Source organism: Panicum virgatum, chromosome 7K (assembly GCF_016808335.1).
Source record: "Panicum virgatum strain AP13 chromosome 7K, P.virgatum_v5, whole genome shotgun sequence".
Taxonomy (NCBI): Eukaryota; Viridiplantae; Streptophyta; class Magnoliopsida; order Poales; family Poaceae; genus Panicum; species Panicum virgatum.
In genome coordinates, this window is record NC_053142.1 from 27,411,228 (window position 1) to 27,431,587 (window position 20,360).

At 46.9% G+C, this 20,360-nt stretch overlaps 1 protein-coding gene across 1 annotated transcript; it reads right to left on the reverse strand.

Annotated features, from left to right (window-relative positions):
* Nucleotides 1–1,472: 1,472 nt before the first annotated feature.
* Nucleotides 1,473–2,684, reverse strand: LOC120640712. Its single transcript, XM_039916625.1, has one exon. It carries the CDS (start codon nucleotides 2,535–2,537, stop codon nucleotides 1,917–1,919), a length of 621 nt encoding a protein of 206 aa, XP_039772559.1. The 5' UTR covers nucleotides 2,538–2,684; the 3' UTR covers nucleotides 1,473–1,916.
* Nucleotides 2,685–20,360: the final 17,676 nt, after the last annotated feature.

A 20,360-nucleotide genomic window follows, 5' to 3' on the forward strand; every position in this document is an offset into this window, starting at 1 on the left:
ATTGCTGTAGCAATTAGTTGTCAAATTATGGACTAATTAGGTTTAATAGATTGGTCTCGTAATTAAGACACGACTTATGAAATTAGTTTTGTAATAAGTCTATGTTTAGTGCTCCTAATTGGTGATTAAACATGCGATGTGACGGGACTTATGACTTAAATTAAAAAAACAAACCTGGCCTACCCTATCGGGCATTGCTGCCATGCCTACCCCGCTGCTCACCGACGGTCGGCACACTACCCCGCTGCTCGCAAAAGCTTAGGAACAGGTTGGGGTGAGGGATAGAAGGGGTAGGGGTATTTTTATCTTTTCAGCATATTATCAAGGGTTTTCTCATTTTTAAAATTTGTTAAATTCTTAGTATAGCTAGCGGTGTCAAAAGTCAAAATTAGGGGCAAACGGAGGTTTCGTTTCTAAACAGTAAGAGTAAAAATACAAAGTGAAAGAAAGTGGGGTAAAACACAATTGAGGTTCAAAATAGGTGCAAGGACACAATAGTTCCTTTAATATTCTATGGATCTGCACTCTGTTGTCAATAACGAAGGGCCTCTTTAGCAGGGCTCCAGCTCCAACTTCAAAATCAGCTCCAGCTAGAGCTCTGCCAAACGGGGTGCTCCATTAGCAGCTCCACCAACACCAAACTGAGAGAGTTGGAGCTCTTTTTGGAGGTGTTCCAGTGGAGCTCCGGCTCCGGTTTTGGAGGAGCCCTCCCAAACGGGGCCGAGCTAGATGATGCGGCTGCTGCTAGATCGGTGGAATGCAGAGGGAGTGATATGCGCGTGGTGTGTGTCGCCGGATTCCGTCATGGTCGTCCGTCCGTCCGATTGTACGGTGTACTACAGTACAGCACAGCTATGATGCGGCTTGGGGTGTGTGTACCAAAAGGCAGGGTTGAAACAAAAGCACTTTTTTTTTGGTTTCTTTGGGATCGATCATCATCGATGTGCTGCAGCTATCAACAATTATCATCATGCAGCTAAGCATATTAATTATGCATGCCAATTCCGATAATTGCTTTAATTTGTTTCTGTTTGAACCTACTCGTTGTATCTTCATCTATCGTCTCTGACGAAACTGACTAGATAGAGGTCCTTCATTCAGGTTCAGGATCAGAGGTTGTTATTGTCCTTCCATCAGGAAAGAAAAACCCACCAGTAATAATGTTAGCCGGCCGATCGAAATTAAAGCTCCGGGGTGAGCTTACTGGTGTGTGATGCTGTATTAATTATTCCTTTTGCTTCTTAAAGAGAAAGGAGATTCATCATGCATGTTACTATATATCCTGCAAGAATATCAGTTTCATACTGACAAATATCTGTATCAGCTGGCTGTTCCTTTTCGATCTGATAAATCGATAGACTATGATGACTTGGTGTCTTGATGTGAGCTGTGACTCTCCAGTCCATCATCCAAGGATATATGTAGATGAAAAAAAAAAGAAAACCAAATAAGAAAAAAGTTCAGGTCCATCCTGATCCAACTGTACATTTGTCCAATCTATATATACATACACTCTTTTTTTTCCTCGCTTTTTATTGATTCCTTCCTGGAAAGCTTTCAGCACATGAGCAATGTTCCCCAAAAGAACCAAAGAACATACATATGACCAGTTAAACCCAGGTGCCATCTGTCTACTACAGTACTAATTAAACCCTAGCTCAAGGAAAGCATCTTCACGCCCTGCCCATGATGCCACCTTTATTCCTTCTACTTAATTACATGCACGGAATTGAATTAATTCATCTCACCAATTAAGTTACTACTAATAGTAATTGATTACATAATTAACCATGGCCTGCATCAGGCGTACGTTAATAATCGATCAGCTTGGTTTGACCATGCATTGCACACTGCAGGCGATTAACTGTTGATTGGTAGCAGAAGTTAAGGCCGGGATGATGGATCAATCAGATCAATCAGGCGCCCCTCTCGAGCATCTCGCAGAAGCGCTTGAAGGAGTCGAGCTTCTGCAGCTTGAGCTGGCGGTGGATGCGGCGGATGAAGACGTCGGCGACGTGGTCGATCTCGTCCTCGAGCCGGAACTCGGCGCCCCCGCCGGCGGCCTCACGCTCCCGGTCCCGGGCGTCGCGCATGACGTCGATGACCGACCCCGGCGCGCTCACCAGCTCGTCCTCCTCCTCGTCCTCCTCCGCGAACAGCGAGTGGGACAGGTAGTCGTCGCTGTCCTCCTGCTCCCGCGCCGACGCCGCCTCCACCTCGTGCGCGCCGAGCTCCGCGGAGAAGCTGTAGCTCGGCGCGGAGTACAGCACGATGGCTTTATTCTTGCCGCCGCCGTCGCCGTTGACGAGCAGATCCTGCTTGCCCGTCTGCTGCTGCTCCTCCTGCTGGCCCATGATGGCGTGGATCTTGTGGTTGATGGCGGCCATGAGCAGCTTCTTGTTGCGCAGGATGCCGAAGATGAGGAGGCGCGTCTTGAGGGCGCTGGTCTTGACGCGCACCGCCGTGGACTTGGCCTTCACCGCCGCCACGACCGCCGACACCATCTGCTTGAAGAAGGACGACGCCTTCGTCTTCATCTTGTTGGAGTTAGTTGCAGCTAGCTTATCGAGCGAGCGCAACAATAATTGATCGATCGAGCCGGGCCTTCGAGGAGAGTTCTTGCTTGTGGTGCTCTGTGGGAGCAGTAACTGTAGTAGGTGAGTGTTGCTGGATGGTTGGGCATGGAGTTTGGCCCGTGGGGCGCCAGGGGTTTATATAGGCCGGCCACAGGCTAAGAGAAGGGTGGCCTGGTGGTGGTGGCCGGCCGGTCAGGAGGAGGAGGTCACCACCAAGGCACCAAGTGGGGGGTTGCGTTGCATGTGCAGCTCGTAGCTAGAAGCTTCATCGTCACACTAGAAACGAAAGCGCGCGGCAGGCTGCCGTGTTTGAAAAATTTCGAAGAAATTTACTGCAGCAATTTTTAACTGATAATTAATTAGAAGAACTAAATATAATAATTACAAAATTAATTATATGAATGAACGGAAAATTATGAGACGAATATATTAAACCTAATTAATAAGTCATTAGAGATTGTTTACTGTAGCACGACATTGTCTAACTATGATCTAATTAGACTTAAAAGATTCGTGTCGCAATTTCACCCGGATTGTAGAATGAGTTTTGTTAATTGTCCTTATTTAATACTGAGAACTAAACGAGAGGCCACGCGGCTAAGGAAACGCAACACGGGCAAATCGAGGAAAGGCGCGCTGGCAAGAACTCGAAAGCAAAAGCGGGCGTTACTAAAGGCGGTGGTGGGCACGACGCATGCTTGCAGGCCTAGAGAAAAAAGCATGGATGCGTGGTGGCTGCACGCTGTTGTGTTGTGAGAAAATATTTGAACGATTTTTTCAAATAAAAAATGATATTTGAACGGCCTGATACTGCCGGCCGGCCGGCTGGCCGGCGGCGGCGCTGGCTCGTGCGCAACAGTTGGCTGGCTAAAGCGGCCAAGAGCATGCTCCCTCCGTTTTAAATTAGGCTGTCTTTAGTTCGCGAAAAAGTTTGAATTTTAGTACCGTAGCACATTTTGCTGTTATTTGATAATTAATATCCAATTATAGATTAGTTAGATTTAAAAGATTCATCTCGTATGAAATAATTATACTGTGTAATTAGTTATTTTTAACTGCATTTAATGCTCCATGCATGTGTCTAAATATTCGATGTGAAGAGTACTGTAGAAAATTTTGTGAGAACTAAACAGGGCCTTAATATGTCGTTGGACTTTTTAAATTTGGCCACTCGTCTCATTCAAAAAAATTGTGCAAACATAATTAAATTTAAGTCATTTTTGAAGAACATATATTGATAAAACAAACCACAGTAAAAGAAGTAATATTTTGCATAAATTTTTGAATAAGATGAGTGGTCAAATTTGAAGTTAAAAACCTCAAACGAACTATAATTTAGAACGGAGGGAGTATTTTCTAATTTTTCTTCCCGTTCTCATGTTGGGTTTGTATTTTTATGCAGCCTCATCTGATCTAGTCCTTACTATGATCAATGCAAATCCCGCCGCAAGCAGGGCTGCTTTCTTGCTTCCTACTTTTTACATGCTGCGTGATGATGGTGAATTCCTTTGCATTGTTGGCAAGAAGGAAGGAGAAAACGTAATCTTTCGTCTTAATTAGTGCGACTTCAGAGCCGATTGATGAGCAGACAATGCCTACCTCACTTCAGTTGAAAACAGCGAACTGAATGTTCTACCGAGATGGAGACGGCGCCATCCTGCATTTAGAAAAGTGCAGTGAAACACATCAGAAATAACCGCAGGTGAAATGAACCGGTGACTTATCTAAGATCACTTGCCCTTTGATCTTGCGGGGTAAAAAAATAAAAGTAGAAGGGCTACGACCCATCCACACACCCTGTAGGTGCCGGCGCCACTGCACGCACGCAGAGGGAAAGCCTTCGCCGCTAAGGCTCCTGCCCGCCAGCCGGTCCGCAGCTCAGAACAGAAGAAGAAAAGCCCCACGCAGCCCCCGCCCATGGTCACGCGCGCACGCAGCCGCCTCTTTTCCCAACTCCGCCGCGGCCATTTGGGCATCCCGGAGCAGGGAAAAAGGCCATGTGGGGGCGCACTGCGCCGGCCCGAGATTTTTTTGCCCTTGCCTGGACCAGGAATAAAGCGATCCATCAGCCTACCCGTGTGAGCGTAGATGCTGCGAATCTTTGGGTTACTACATGTGAATTGTGAACTTGCTTGCTAACCAAGTGAAAAATACAAAAAAAATGTTACTAATTATTGCATGCAACAATATATAGGCTACATTTAGTATTTATTGTTATTTCACTTATATATTATTACATTTACAAAAAAATGTTACTAACCGAGATGAAATTGTTCTAGCGAATCATTTCTCGGAGACTGGGGAAACACATGGAAACAGGAAACAAAATTCGCGGCCGCTGCACATGTCAGTTTTTTAGGGCATCCAAAGGCGTGATGGGTTTCCTGCATCAACGTTGAGCCAGGCCCGTGATGTGCAGTTTGGGCGTGTTTGGCAGCACAACTGCAATTGGTTGCCTGGTCTGCATCCAGGGCCTGGCTCCCGTCATGCAATTTTTACCCCATCCGCCTGCATCTGGAGAAACGTCCGCGGACTCCATTTTTTTGGGAGCCAGGCTCGTGAGATGCAAAGCCGGGCGATGGCTAGCTGTTTTCTGTATAGCAGATGCAAGTTTTCATATCAAATGCAAGCAACCAAACAAGATATGTCTTCATCCTAACTTAGTATATGCTGGCAACCAAACAATGAGGTGTTGCATGACTTGAGCCTGTCCCAGAGCAGCCTGGATGCTAGATCTGAGCCAGGCTCGGCACAGCAACGAACCAAACACGCCCTTTCAATTTGTTTGGTTACGGAGCGACCACAGGGCTTTTTTTTCCCGCGTCGTCCCCCACGCAGACGACTGGGGGGCGCAACCCTGCACCGCCGCTGCCCCCCTCCCTCCACCTCGCCGCCGCGGGAGGCGGTCCGCGCGGAAGCTCGTGTGCGCCCCCCAATGAAGGCGGCAGCGAGGCCTTTCGCCAGGAGGGACGCGGGCTCCCGATGCTTGCGCAGGAAGGGAGCTCGGCCGGCCATGGTGAGGTCGTCGCTGTCTAGCGCGGCGAGGCACGGTGGGGCTATGGACGAGGAGCTGCGGAGGTGGAGGGGGCAGGAGTTCGGCGGCGGCCCTCCCCGAGCAGCGGCGGCGACGAGACCTAATGCATGGCGGCGGCGCCGGGTTTCGTCGGTGGGGGAGGCTCGGGGTGCTAGATCCGCAGCCCAGGTGGGCTGATCTAGTGCCCCTGAGCCTCAATCTGCGCGCGCTGACGGTGCGGTGGCCGCGATGGTGGCTGGCGGCTCCCTGTGCTGTGGTGCGTGCCGTTCGTGTGGCATGGCGGCGGTGCGGCGGACGGCGGTGAAGGCGGAGGAGGTTCCTCTTCCTGTCTTCGGTTGGAGCTTGTGGCTCCGCCATGGTGGTGGGGCCGGGGTGGTCTGTACTACGCGGCGGGGCACCATGGAGGTGTTGCGGGGCGTGCCGGGCCATCACTCCGGCGTATGCTTCGTGGCTGTGGAGAAGGTCTGTCTGTCGCAAGTGTCGCCCGCTGGCTCGCTGCCGCGGCTCGTTAGCGCGGGGGTGGGCTGTGTTTGTTCAACAGGTAGGGGGTTGCTTCAGGAGAAAGCTTTGGTGACGGTGCCCTCAGGCGTCGTTCTCCCCGTTGGGGGCGCCATTGTGGAGCCGCTCTACCTGTTGCATGAGAGGTCTCTAGGTAAAAATCTTGTCCACTCGTGGACGAGTGTTGGTGGCTCCATTGGCGTCGTGCCCTTCTTGGAGGCGTCGCTTCTTGAGAACGGGTTTAGCTTGCGGCAGTGTTGTTGCCAATGGTGAGGGAAGATGGCCTTGGGTGGGGGTGCCCCGTTGGGTGGTGGTGGCTCGTTCGTGGCTGTGTTTGGAGGTGCTGAGGGCTCATGGTGTCTGTTAATTTTGGGTCGGCAATTGTGGTGCGGTGGTGATCCCGATGGTGGCAAGGTTAATCTTTAAACCATGGTGGCTTAACAAGTCTTGGCGAAGCAGTGGCCAGCGGCGGAGTGTTGCATTAATGTGGTTTTGCTTATGTGTTGTGAGGCGGTGGATGTGGTGAGGCCCCCACGCGGTTGAGGTGTATTCGATGGTCAAGATTTGGTTTTGCTTCGCGGTGGCAGCTGGGGGATCGACGACTATGTGCGTGCGGCATGAGGAGGACAGTGCCATGGTGGAGGAGCTGTGGTTTCTTTCTAGGCTTGCAGCGGGCTGCGCCAGGTTGGCATGGAACAGTGTTGAATGACGGCGCTTGCTTTGGTGGTCTCTTGTGGGTTCCTCTCCCACGGTGTGGTGGTATGGCATCATGTTGGTTTTTCCTCGGTTTTCCCTAATTAACTGAGCATTGTATGGTTTGGCCTCGTTTCCCTTAATATGAGGCACTTTCTTCTTATATGATGTGGCAGTGCTCCTGCCTTTGATTTTAAAAAAAAGTTTGTTTGGTCACATGCACGAGGTAGTGAGCCTAGATCTGCAAAAGATGCTCACGGGCCTCGCTCTGGAGGAACGCAAAAATCGGCCATAGCAAGCAAGCGTAGCTGGAGCGGTGCAGGATGAACGCTCGGTACGGTCTGCGCGCAGACAGATAAAATGCAGTAACGAACATGGCACCATTTATGCCATTTCGAGTGATTTTGGTGATCGTATGACAACGCAATCAATGTGACTAATGGTTTTGTTGAGTGAACATTTGTAGATCCCAGGGATGATATAAAAAGGCCATACAAACAAATATACGAAGAAAGAACTCAAAAAAACGCTGAATTGGACGAGTTCTACTGAAATCAGTAGCACCGGAAGAACCGATGCCCATAGCATCGGTGCATCCGATGGTTGTCAGAAGATCCGACGTCCTGGTATTGGTGCAAGACTGAGCGCCTCTGGAGATCAAGTGAAGAAAGAAGTGAAGCACCGGTTGAACCGATGGCTTCAAGATAGACATCGGTGCATTCAACGTACCATGTTCCAGAGACGATGTCAAGCGAGCAGGAGCGAAGTCTTCAGCACCGGTTGAACCGGTGGTGCGGCGGAGCAAGGCGTCGGAGCAATGACGTCAGCAAGGGTAACGGCTACAAGATGATCAAGAGTCACCGGTTGAACCGACACCATAGCATCGGTTCAACCGATGGGTGCCAACTCAGCTACAGAAGCGTCAGAGAAGCCAACGGCTAGTTTCAGCTTGTGAGTGACCGAAAGAACTGATGCAGAAGCACCGGAAGTTCCGATGCCCACGCAGAAAAGCTGCTAACGGCTACAAACGGCTAGTTCAACTTGGAGGCCTATATATATGAGCTCCCCCGGCCATTTGAAGTTTGCTGGAGTCCCAAGACATCACACACACATCCAAGAACACCTCTAAGCCATCCAAGAGCATAGAGATCAAATCCTTAGTCCTTAGCACAAGCTTTGCGAGTGTAAGTGCTAGGTTAGCTCTTGAGTGAGTGATCAATCAAGGTTTAGATCCTTGTGCTGTGGTTCTAGAGTGAACCAAACTTGTATCTCGGTGTGCCGGCCTCCTTGGAGCATTGGTGGATCGCCGGCAAGTCTACGACCCTCCGGCTTGGTGTGGAGCGGCGTCAACAACTTTGTATGGGGGACGGAGACCCCTCCTTCGTGTGCGATCTCCCTTAGTGAAGATCGGGATCAAGGTGACCGTGATTGTGTTCACGGAAGAGACTTGATTGCCAGGAAGCAATACTCTTCGTGAGTGATTCAACAACATAGATGTAGGGGTGTCTTTGTGGCAGTCCGAACCACGGGATAAATCCTCGTGTCGAGAGTTCACTTCCTCTCATCCCTCTCCTTAAGTTTCCGCATTTCATATTGCAACTTGTGTGCATTTACTTTCTTAGTGTAGTATCTTACTAAGATTGGCTATAGGTTGTAAAACTCTTTTGGGATGAGGGTTTCACACTAAGGTGAACCGTAGTTGCACATCTAGATAGTTTGGTTTAGTTTAAGTTTTGTGCAAACTAGTTGTAGCAATAGGTTAAGGTTTTAAGAGTGCCTAATTCACCCCCTCCCCCTCTTAGGCTAGAGCACCCGATCGCTTTCAATTGGTATCAGAACCGGGGCTCACTTCTCTCACAAAGAAAGCCAATTCTATTGTCAAATTTATGTTTACCGGCTCATTAGATCGGTAGGCTTCACCGCCTAATGATGGATCCTTTTAGACCCGCTCCACGGTTCGACGGCACGGGCTTCCAACGATGGAAGGTTTTGATGCAAGCCCATCTCCAAGCGACGGGGCTAAACATTTGGAGAGTAGTGAGTGAAGGGGTAAAAATAATAGTCAACAAGAGAAGCAAAATGATGTCACCACCAAATGCATAATCTTGTCTTCTCTTAGTGATAATGCGTTCAATCGTGTTTATTCTTGTAAAAATGCTAAAAAGCTATGGAAGACTATAATTGAGAACCATGAGGGCACAGAGGATGTTGCCAACGAAAGATATCATGTTCTCATTGATAAGCTTAATAGCTTTAAGCAACATGATGATGAGAATGCCGAATCTATGTACTCACGTTTGAACACTCCTGTGAATGAGATCAATTCTTTAGGTGTAAACCAAATTGAAGACTTGGAACTCATTCGCAAGATCCTTCACTCCCTCCGAAGGCCGGAATATGATTTGCTGACCACAATTCTATATGAAAAAGATCTCAACACAATGACACCAAATCAAGTCCTCAACAAGGTGATCGCCCATGAGTTACGCAATGACATCAAGGCAAAAACGACATCTTCCTCATCAACACATAGTGCACTTGCATGCAAGCAACTCAAGAAGTTGAAGAAGATGGCCATTAAAGGTAGCTCAAGCGATGAGGAAGAAGAGGATGCAAGAAACTCCTCAAATGATGAAAAAGAGCCAATGCACCCCAACCTCTACAAGCAAGTAAAAAAGATGAACAAATGCTTGAAGGAAATCAACTCAATGGGGTATATGGTCTTCCTCAAGGATGGGCCTCACCATCAACTCATGAAGGTTGAGAAGAAGTGCAAGAAGAACAAGCAAAAGAAGGAGAAGAAGCTCAATCATGAATCATATGCCGTATTTGGTGAATGGGTAAGCGGTGGTGAAGAATCAAGTGCAAGTTCAAGTGATGAATCAAACAAGAAATTCACCACCCGTATGGGATCATCATCCAACACTTGCTTTATGGCTAAAGATATGGATAGCGATGTAAGTGATGATGACTCTGACTCTCCTTCAATTGATGAACTTCTTGACCTTGTTCATGAGCACTAAAAAGTCATTAAGAAGCAATCGAAGGAAATAAAAAATATTAGTGCTCTCAAAGATCTAAATGCTTCTCTTGCTACAAATTTTGAAGATTTGATGTGCAAATTCAAATTGCTTAGCAAGGAGCATGAAGAGATTAAATTAAAATTTGAGAGCATTAATGATACAAATGACTCTTTAGAAATGAAGCAAACTATTCCTTGTGCAATTCCTATCTCTAGGGTAGATGCTTTAACTTCATGCATTGATTTAATTGATGATTCTTGCTCTAACCCTTGCAATGAGAAATGCAATGAGAATGTTGTTGTAGAATCATGTGATGATCTCATTGCCAAGGAGAATGATGAGCTCAAGCAAGAAGTGGAAAGGCTCATGAAGCACTTGTATAGATTGAAGGGCAAAGACATAAAGAGCAATGTCCAACCTTCTCAAGATAACCATGAAGACATGGTGAAGAAGTTTGAGAAGGGGTCCACCGTGACTTGCTCAAAGTGCGACAAAGAAGGCCACAAGTCCAACAAGTGTCCTCAATCAAGGAAGAAACTTCCGGATGAGAAGAACAAGAAGAAGCTCACAATCAAGAGTTCTCTCATCTACACCAAGCCCAACCGGAGGAACAAAAGCAATTGCACCTCCTATGTGATCAAAAAGAAGACCAATGACAAGGTGGTTGCTCACAAGGTTGGGAAGAAGGAAAGGAGTTGGAACCACTCCATTTGGGTGCCCAAGGACATCATCACCAATATGAAGGGGCCTCAAATGGTGTGGGTTCCAAAGGAGACTTGAAGCCCAAGAATGGCAACTGGGGATTTGGAGGCCTAGCTCACAAGTTGAAGTGAATATTCAAGCCAATAAAGCTAAGCTCACAAATTGGACATTTGTTGCCCAAGTCCCCCGAAAGGTAATGGTAGCTAGAATTCAATTCAAGCATCATGTAGCTCCTTTGCTTTTGCTAGGGTGTTTGCATGTATTGCATCTCCTAGTGTTATATATGGTGGGTTGTTTGTGTCATGAATCTAACCCATGAGCAACCTACATGGTTTGATAAGTGTATAGAAAGCTACACAAGGTTACCTTTCATGGTACATGGACTTCATGAGGTATGTGTTTCATTTATGTACCATGAAAGCAAACTATAGAGTAAACTTCCCATTGTTGTCAAAAACTATGTGTATACATTTGCTTGGTGATTCAAACACTAAATGCACACATTTAGAGGGAGTTCATCCTATGGTTTGTGATTTTGGGACTAACATATTTGCAAGTTTATCATTTGTAGTCTCACGATGGAATTAACACTCTAAGAGAATGTTATTCACGATTGATGTGAACAAACAACTCTATAAGAGTGATTAGATAGATTGTGCTTCATTCATATTGAGTCATGCTCTATTTTACTTAAATGCTCATATCTAAGTTCAAAGGCTATATGCTCATACATTTGCTTAACCTTGGTGTACCAAGTGCTCTTTGTTTAAAGACTTTCAATTGATTACAAGTCACTTTCAATTGGTACATGCAAGGTAAACTAAGTTGTTCCCGGAGGTATGCAAAATACTAAACTCATTCAATTGGTATCTTTGTCAATTTCATATCATTTTTAGAGCTACCTCCGTGCATAATATGATCTAAGTTTTCTAGTTATAATATCTAGTTGTGCACGTGATTTTCACATTATCATTTTGTGCACATACTTATGGAAAGCTTAGCTCATGTCATGCTAGTTTCATGATTTTGTGATCCACTGTAGTTAAAATTTTCAATTGGTATCTTCATTGATATCATACAATTGGATCATAAGTCATGAAACTAACTCCCTAGACTACTAATCATTCAATTTTGACATGTGCATTTGATTGCTGGGATGGAGCTAGAAAGTCTCTCCAGCCCGGGCTGAACCACTGGGCAAATACCAGATTGACTAAAATTATACTTAATCCTACTGTTTTTTATCTAATAAATATCAAAGTGGCCAGATTATGCATGGCAGCTGATCGAGTTTGGGGCGGGTATCCGCGGATTTCAGGTTTGCGGGTTTCAGGTTCGGTTCCTAGTTTAGACCCACGGATTTGCAGGATTTGCAGGTTCAGGTACCCGAATTTTTTCGAGTTTGAGGCGGATCCCTAAATTAACCCGCGGAGCTCCATTGGGCCCCGAAATCTTCAGTCCAGTAAAGGCCCATCTATCAACCCTAACAATATATACATGGAATTTTATCCTACCACCTCACCCCCGATTCGGCACTCCAGCCCTGCCGCCGCACCCGTACACTCGATTCCCCTCGATCCCCAGCTCCCAGGCCCAGGACCCAGCGCCCCCAATCATTGCCGCCGACAGCCGGTGCCGAGCGAGCATCTCACCATCCAGCGCCGCATGGCCTCGAGGGTTCAGGCGTCGGTGGCTTCCTCCTCAAGGTCGCCACTTCGCCAGGAACCTGCCAGTGTTGCGCCGCCTCGTCTCCTCCATAGTGGCCAGGAGCGGCGGCGGCGACACCGTCGGGTTTGGCGCCGGAGGAGCGCGACGCCGCCGTCGGGGAGGAGGCAAAGCGGGCGCGCCTACCCCTCGACGATGCGCCGGCCTTCGGCGCCGGCATGGGCCCCGTTGCCGCGGACCTGGGCACGGGGTTCCATGGCACCACCGTTGCGGATGGTGGCGGCGGCCTTGTGCTCGAGTGATCGAGTCGCGTCTGTACTATGTGTGCATCGGATTATTCGGGTTTCGGATTATCCGTTGGGTTTCGGGTATCCACGGGTTTTGGTTTTGGGGATGAATTCTCACCCAAATGGGAGTTCGGGGCGGGTTCAGGTTTCGGTTTTGGGTGCCCAGACACTCCACCCGAATCGAACCCGACCCGTTGCCATCCCTGGGCCGGATTTACATGGTATGAACTGGGCTGCCCGCGGTCCAGCACGGCCCTGGCTCCCCGCCCTTGTTTGCTAGGTCCATTGGACCAGGAAGACAAAGTGACAAATAATCATAATCCTTAATATCCAGGAAGCCATGGTTGCTTGAGGAATTTGTATATGTCTGTGGGTATGTACAAAAGGGCGGTTATGGTATAAGTAAGTTGGTATGGTCATAAGGGTAGGAATTGCTTGCGTGTATTTATAGGGGTGGGTGTGCATGCGTACGTGTATGTAACCTTCTGCGTCTATAATTTGTGTTTCGGAAGAAAGTTTAATGCGTATGCAAAAGAGCCAAACTCATCGAGTTGGTGACTATTACTTAAAAAAAATTAAATTCCTCATGATTCACACTATACAAAATTCATCTGGCAATGTGTTTTTCGCTTCTTAATAATAGAATTTTGATGAGGGCATGGCTAATAACAAATTAAGATCTCATTTCTTATATTCAAAGTCCTGAAAATTCTTAGTTATCTTACTCAATATAATGACATATAAGTATACCATGCGCAGAGCTTAAAATAATTTGCGATTATCATTTACAATTGTTGTAGAACATCCATACATTAAGTAATAAATTCATAATTGTATACCATGAGTAGTGATCTTTAGATTTTTCTAGGCCAAAATCTAAAGCCCTTTACCACCCCTGGTGTTGGGGCCCGACAATACCATGAGTAGTGATCATCTCCAGGGGTCAAACTTAAATAATAAGATGTTTACGGTGGCATATACTCCCTCCGTCCTGAATTGTATGTCATTCTAAGGTTTGAAATTTGTCCTCAAATATATGTCATTCTAGGTTGAGAGTGAACCCAACTATCTTAATTGTGTAACTTTTTCGGGTATTTTCCAATAGAAAGATGTGCATGCAACCATGTAGGAGGAGGTACATGTGGGGGAGGTGCATGGGAAAAAGACATGCTAGTTTAATTAGCACATTCCTAATGCTTAATAATTAGGGGTATGTCAGACCTAGGACAACGGAACTGCTTATAGACATAGAATATTATAGAGTAAGGGATAGCTCATGGATGTACCTTACCTCTTTTGCAACTACCCGAATAGGCATAGAACTAGCTGCAGTACAAAGAAAACTACCCGATTGTGTTGTAGTAGGACTCCAACTATACTCGGCTAGGACTTTCCATGTAACCCTGTTTCCCCGGATATATAAGGGCGGACAGGGACCCCCTCCAAACAATCATCAACACCTAAGACAATACAAACCATACATGACGTAGGGTATTACGCAAACTCGCGGCCCGAACCTGTCTAAATCTTTGTGTTCCTTGTACCATCGAGTTCTAGAGCAGTCGATCCCTACCTACAAACCCTACTGCTAAGGGTATCCCTGAGCAGGCTTGGCGGTAAACACTGATAGCTGGCGCGCCAGGTAGGGGATTCGGCGAGTTCACCAACGAATTCGATGGCCGGATCAAGCAACGCCAACAGCGTGCCAGAGGGCACGACTTTCGTTTTCGGTTCCTGGGCTTGCACGGCTAATGGAACGGGAGGCTTTTCCAATCACCTTGTCATGCCTAACTCGCCTAAATCGAAAACCCGCTCCCAACTCGCCGGCATCCGCGAGTCCGCGGATCTCGATGAGAAAAGAGTTCCACCCGAACTCAACTTGGACAACCCAGGAAACGTGACAACTCAAAACCGAACTCTTGGTTTGGTCGAGTTCGACACAAATTCTGATTCCGAAAAACCTTACTTTTCCAAAACTCTTGGAAAATACTTGGCTCATCTGAAGACAATCAAACACCCTAAGATCAAGAACTCAGAACTACTCGCTGGAGTGGATCAAGTTTCATGATCGATAGAGGGCTGCATCAAACTTGCAGAAACCGCTCTCAGCCCATCTGCGCTATAGCAGAACCCGAAAGCACTAAACCCACCGCAGAAGAGGTCGGGCGACATGCTCTCAGGGATCGATCGGGTAAATTCAAAGCTTGCTAACTGCATTAAGGTGGCTAAAATCACTCTACAAAAAAGAGCAGAAATCGGGAGGAGGAATCTGCATGGGAGCTGGTGAGATAAACCCCCACCTTGTTCGGATGAGACCGTCTATCTCCAGGATACCTCAGAGTGCCCTTCACCGAAACCTGCTCACACTCGGACTCCGAAACCAGTCGAGTCCAAGTTCGATCAGGACTTTGATCGCTTCATGAACGGTCTCGAGAACTTTGAACCATTTGACGATCTCGAAGAATGGTCAGATAATGTGGAGCTGTTCATGAACGCCATGGCCAAACCAACCGAGCATGCCGACACTCTTTGGGACCTGGCCAAGCTTAAAAAAGGAAAAGCCAAGGCTCCAGAACAATCCAGCGACTCAATCTATGACAAACCCTGGATTAAGGTGCCTGAGGGGCTAACTCCTACTCAATCATGGCTACACTGGATGAATGAGAACGCCCTCCGTGTAGAGATGGACATACCGCTTCTCGCTCACCCAAAGCATACACACTCAAAAATCGGTGGGCTAACATACTCCGAATCCGAGTACTCCTCCGACCCGGAGGAACAACTGGACGACCTAATCCAGTACAGTAAACAAGTCGAGTCCAACTCGGCTAAGAACCTCAAGTCCGATCAGGACTACCTCCCTAACCTGATTATATATGCAACACCGCAAGGACGGACAGTGCACCTCAAGAAGGCACAAGATCCCAACGCCTCCGCCTCACAGCTAGAGGATCTACCCTACCAACAGAGCACTCCTTTTGACCCATCCCCAAGCAAACAAGACCAAGAAGTTCAAGACCTCTGCCGTGAAATCCTCATGGTTCGTATCGCCGAAGAACCTGAGAGCGATCCCACGGAGCGTCTTAACCTCAACGACTACAATTCTGATGATTTCAATGAGTACCTTTCCGACAACATGGAAACTACTCCTCCTACAATCACAGAAGCCCATGTCAGTGCCAAGGAGAATCTACCTGCTCCTCCTCCTCCTCCAGCGGTGACCATCATCGTCCAACTGGACGAGCAACATCTAGCAGAAGATTTCTACGAACGTCGTCGCCAGCTCAACCAGAAGAGGATGTTCAGGCGTCAGCGCCTCGCTAACACCCTATAAGAACAACAAAGCGACAACTACGACCACTCCAACTGCGATCTCCGCAGTGTGATCAACGTTGGGCGCGATGCGCACAACGTCATCATCTCAAGAAGAAAGGAACAGGAGGAAGTCGAGGCATACAGCCCTTCTTCCAACTACCGCATCCCGCTAAAGGCTTCTGTATCTTTCAAGAAGTACAAGCCGGCAACCACCAGTACCTGTCCTCAGGGTAAACCACGCACCCAACATCAAGCTGAATCATCTCAGAACGTAAACAAGATCAACAAAGTACTGCTACGCAAGTGCTTTATCCACCCAAAGAGCTCTCACACGATCTTTCAGTATGACTCACTCCGCAAACCCCTTGGGGCACCTCTCCTAAAGGAGACACCACCAATAAATCTAGTCGACCTCTGTGTCGACTAGTGGTACTAGTCGACCATCATATCGACTAAGTTCCTTTTTCGAATAAGTCTTATTCAGTAATTTAAACCATTGCTCACGTCCAACGAGCAAGGGGTAGGTCTTAAGAGTCAGAGTCTGTCACTTTACAGTTATTGTAATTTCGACAAATCCAAATAAAGTTGATTTCTCCCATATCGACTACTTGGCTCTCGCTCACACGACCAATACCCTCACCTCGAAAGACCTGCTCAGCATTAGAGCAGCTATCGAGTAGTTTTTATGGTTCTCACTCGAGTGCTTTTTTGATATTTACGTCTTGGGCAACTCGACGGGGTTCGTACCTAACAATTCTATCCTAAAAGACACTCTTGTCCTCCGGTAGGACACTCTACTCATCCCGCTCGAGTAGGTCTTGGATACTCTTTCGGCACCTTCATCTTGGGCAACCCGACGGGGTTAGTACCTAATAGACTTGCCCTAAGAGTTACTCCAGTCCTTGGTTAAAAGGACACCTTACTCGCCTCGCTCGAGTAAGTTTTGGATATCTTTTTGACATTTACGTCTTGGACAACTCGACAGGGTTCGTACTTAACAGTTCTGTCTTAAGGATTACTCCAGTCCTTGGTTAAAAGGACACCTTACTCGCCTCGCTCGAGTAAGTTTTGAATATCTTTTTGACATTTATGTCTTGGGCAACCTGACGGGGTTCGTACCTAACAGTTCTGTCTTAAGGATTACTCCAGTCCTTGGTTAAAAGGACACCTTACTCGCCTCGCTCGAGTAAGTTTTGGATATCCCTTCGAAATTTACGTCTTGGGCAACCCGACGGGGTTCGTACCTAACAGTTCTGTCTTATAGATTACTCCAGTCCTTGGTTAAAAGGACACCCTACTCGCTGGCTCGAGTAGGTCTTGGATACTCTTTCGGCACCTTCGTCTTGGACAACTCGACGGGGTTAGTACCTAACAGACTTGCCTTAGAGTTACTCCAGTCCTCAAGTAGGACACCTTACTTGCCTTGCTCGAGTAAGTTTGGGATGTTTCTAGAATATTTACGTCTTGATTAACTCGACGGAGTTCAATCCTTACAGTCCTATTCTAGAAATCAATCCAGTCCATTAATAGGACATACTACTCGATACGATCGTGTAGTTTGGGATATTCTCGCAAACAGTTGCATACTATCTGGGTAATCAGACAAGGTCTATCCTAAATGGTCAACTGGGAAAACCCCTCAAGGAGTACAGATAAGTTCTTGATACTCTAAAATAAGTTGACACAAGTTTCCCGCTTGCTTAGTTTACTATGGGAATCTTCATTATATAATCTTTTTGCCTCGAGTACTAGACGGGTACTACTCACTTGCTTGAGATACAAAAAGAACTCCTGTTTTTCCTTAATAATCTAAGTATTTGTCGAGAGCTTCCCGTCTTCTTATCTATCGAGAAACTTCTTAAAACTCCTAAATACTGAATAAGAGTTTTTCCCCCATTTGAACAATAAAGTTCATATTAGCCGCGTGCTAATTGAAAATTTTTCCTCCAAGAAGGAAATTGATACTAAGCTACGGCTTCTCACACCTTTAAGTGCTGTTCCCACTTGGTTAATCCCGCGGGATTCAATCCTAACCGGTCAGCACTATGGTTACGATTCAAAAACATACAAACTCGATTTGATTCGAGAATATGTTGCCTCCTAAGGCACCCACGGATACAATTCATCGTATCTACTATTATGACTAAGTGGGCCCGATGTTGCCTACACTCAGAACCCACGAGTACAACTACTCGACACATTAAGGGATTCCACAATCCTAACAAGTACTTGACTTTACACAAACATCCAGCATTTGTTTAAAGTACTTCTGGCTCACATGCCAACTCAAATACAAGAAAAGCTTAAGGAGACTCTGCTCTGCTCAAGGCTTCTACAATCTGATCAGCCACCCCGGAAGTTTCCGCCAAGTACTGACAAAACTGATCATCAGTACAATCAGCCTTGGCTCCTCGACCAAGAGCATCCAGACGAGTGGTTGGCCAATAAGATTTCACCAGCCCAAGTACGTGACCTACGTAATGGCGGGTAATGTGGGAAACAAACCTCTCTAAGGCTCCAGGCACCCTGCGAAGCCTCCCAGCCAGCGTGAGTGGTTCATCTCCATCTCTAACTGAGATATCTATGGCCTCGGCTACCTCCAGGGCGGCATCTCTGACTTCTTTCAGCTCCACGAGCTAGCGCTGCATAGAGTCCCGAGACTCTGACAAAGTCTTGAGTTGTTGCAGCATCGATGCTGTCTCACGATCAGAGTCCTCCTTGATCTTCTTGAGCTTCTCTATCTCATCTGCGTTTCGGTACATAAGAATCTTTAAATCTAGTACCAAGCTTTCCTGAATCTCTAAAGATTTGGCACAAGCTGCGTACTCGATAGAAAGAAAATCTTATAAACACTAAGCAGATCTACTAGTCGAGTGCATATCAAATGCTAAAGACTAACCTTTCTTAGATTGGGAAAGCTTTTTCAGCTTCCCCTCAAGAGTAGTCTTCTCAGATGAGAGCGTCTTAACCCTCTCCTTAAGAGCATTTAGCTCTGTCTCATCTGGCGTCTGGACACCCTTTTGTCCCAGTGCCTCCTGCAAAACAAAAAGATCAGCATACTACTCGATCTTCTGTAAAAAGTACTCGAAGCATTCGACTACTTACCCCCTGCAGCTTAAAAGCATGCTCCACCTTTTCTCGCGACAAATCACTTCCCGATGTGACTTGGGAAGTACTCGCCACAACAACTGCCTCCTTGGGCACTCTGTCAATCCTTCCTACAGTATTCCCCATGTTTTGGGAATCTAAAGGAAAAACATGCTACTTAATTACATTAAGAGCAAACAAAAGGATACCTTTCTACAAGGCACTACAAGCTTACCTACAGGGGTCTCGGCAGGCTGTTTATCATCGCCTCCCTCAGGAAGCTTCTTTCCTTCTCTTTCTCTTGGAAGCCCGCCGCTTCCTCCATCCTCTGGAATTTCCTCATTGGCCCTCTCCAAATTCGGCAATGGAGAATCCAGAAGCATAGCGTTGGCCATCGCCTCCGCATCACGAGTACTCATCTCAGGAGTACTCGGGGGCTTCTCCAGCCCCAGCTGAGAATCCGAGTGGCTCTCAGCCCCCACGTCCTCTCCCAGGACCGCATCTCTGCAAAAATAAAGTAGTTACAAACTACTAGATTCAAAACAGATCCTACACAAACAAGTTCTAAAGAACTTACGCAGGAGCTCTTATTAGAGCAAACTCCTTAATGCCAAATCTGCGGGCAGGCTTTGCGATCATGGCCAGCTTACCCTCATCGATGGTTTTATTTATATCGGAACTACTCGATGAATAAGTAGCCCCGATCCCACTTGATGGGTCCACTATGGTGGAGGGGATAGTTTGTCCCACTGCAGTATCATCCCCAGATGGTGAAGTCCGTGGCATCTTAGCCGCCGGACTGGGAAAAGCAAAAACACAAATCAAAACTTGCAAATTGACAACTAGAAAGCACTCCATTGCAAAATAACTAGCTATTTACCTGTCGCTAGTAGTATGGGAGGAGCTGTTACGCTTCCTCGCCACTGACCGTGTACTCCTTGGGCGCTCGGTCTGGGCATCAGTGCTTGGAGTAGGGCTATGCTCCCCATCACTCCTTTCCTCAGACGTTGCCTCATCTGCACAACCAAATCTGGATATCAGTACTGTTTATATGAAATCTCATATGAGTATACCAAGATTTGGTTAAAAGATCGAGGAAATTAGAATAACAAAAGGGTGAACAAATGCCTGGTAGCGAAGGACTACTCTTAAAGCGATCCACGCCCTCCTACAGAAAGCAAATCCTATCAGTTTTATACTATGGTAAAGTAGTCGATTTCTATGAATCGACTACTCTTATCAAGTACCTACTTCGGTGGACTCGCAGCAGAAAATGTACTAGGAACAACTGGGATATTATTTACATTCTTCAGAAGTCGTTGTATTCGACTAAAAACTACATCATCCGAGATCTCTTCCTTCGAGTATCTTGACGGATCAGTTGTTCCCTGATACTGGAATCCAAGCGATTCCCGAGCCTGCAATGGCTGGATTCTTCGCTTCATCCAGTCAAACATGACTGTCTCCCCAGCCGACATAC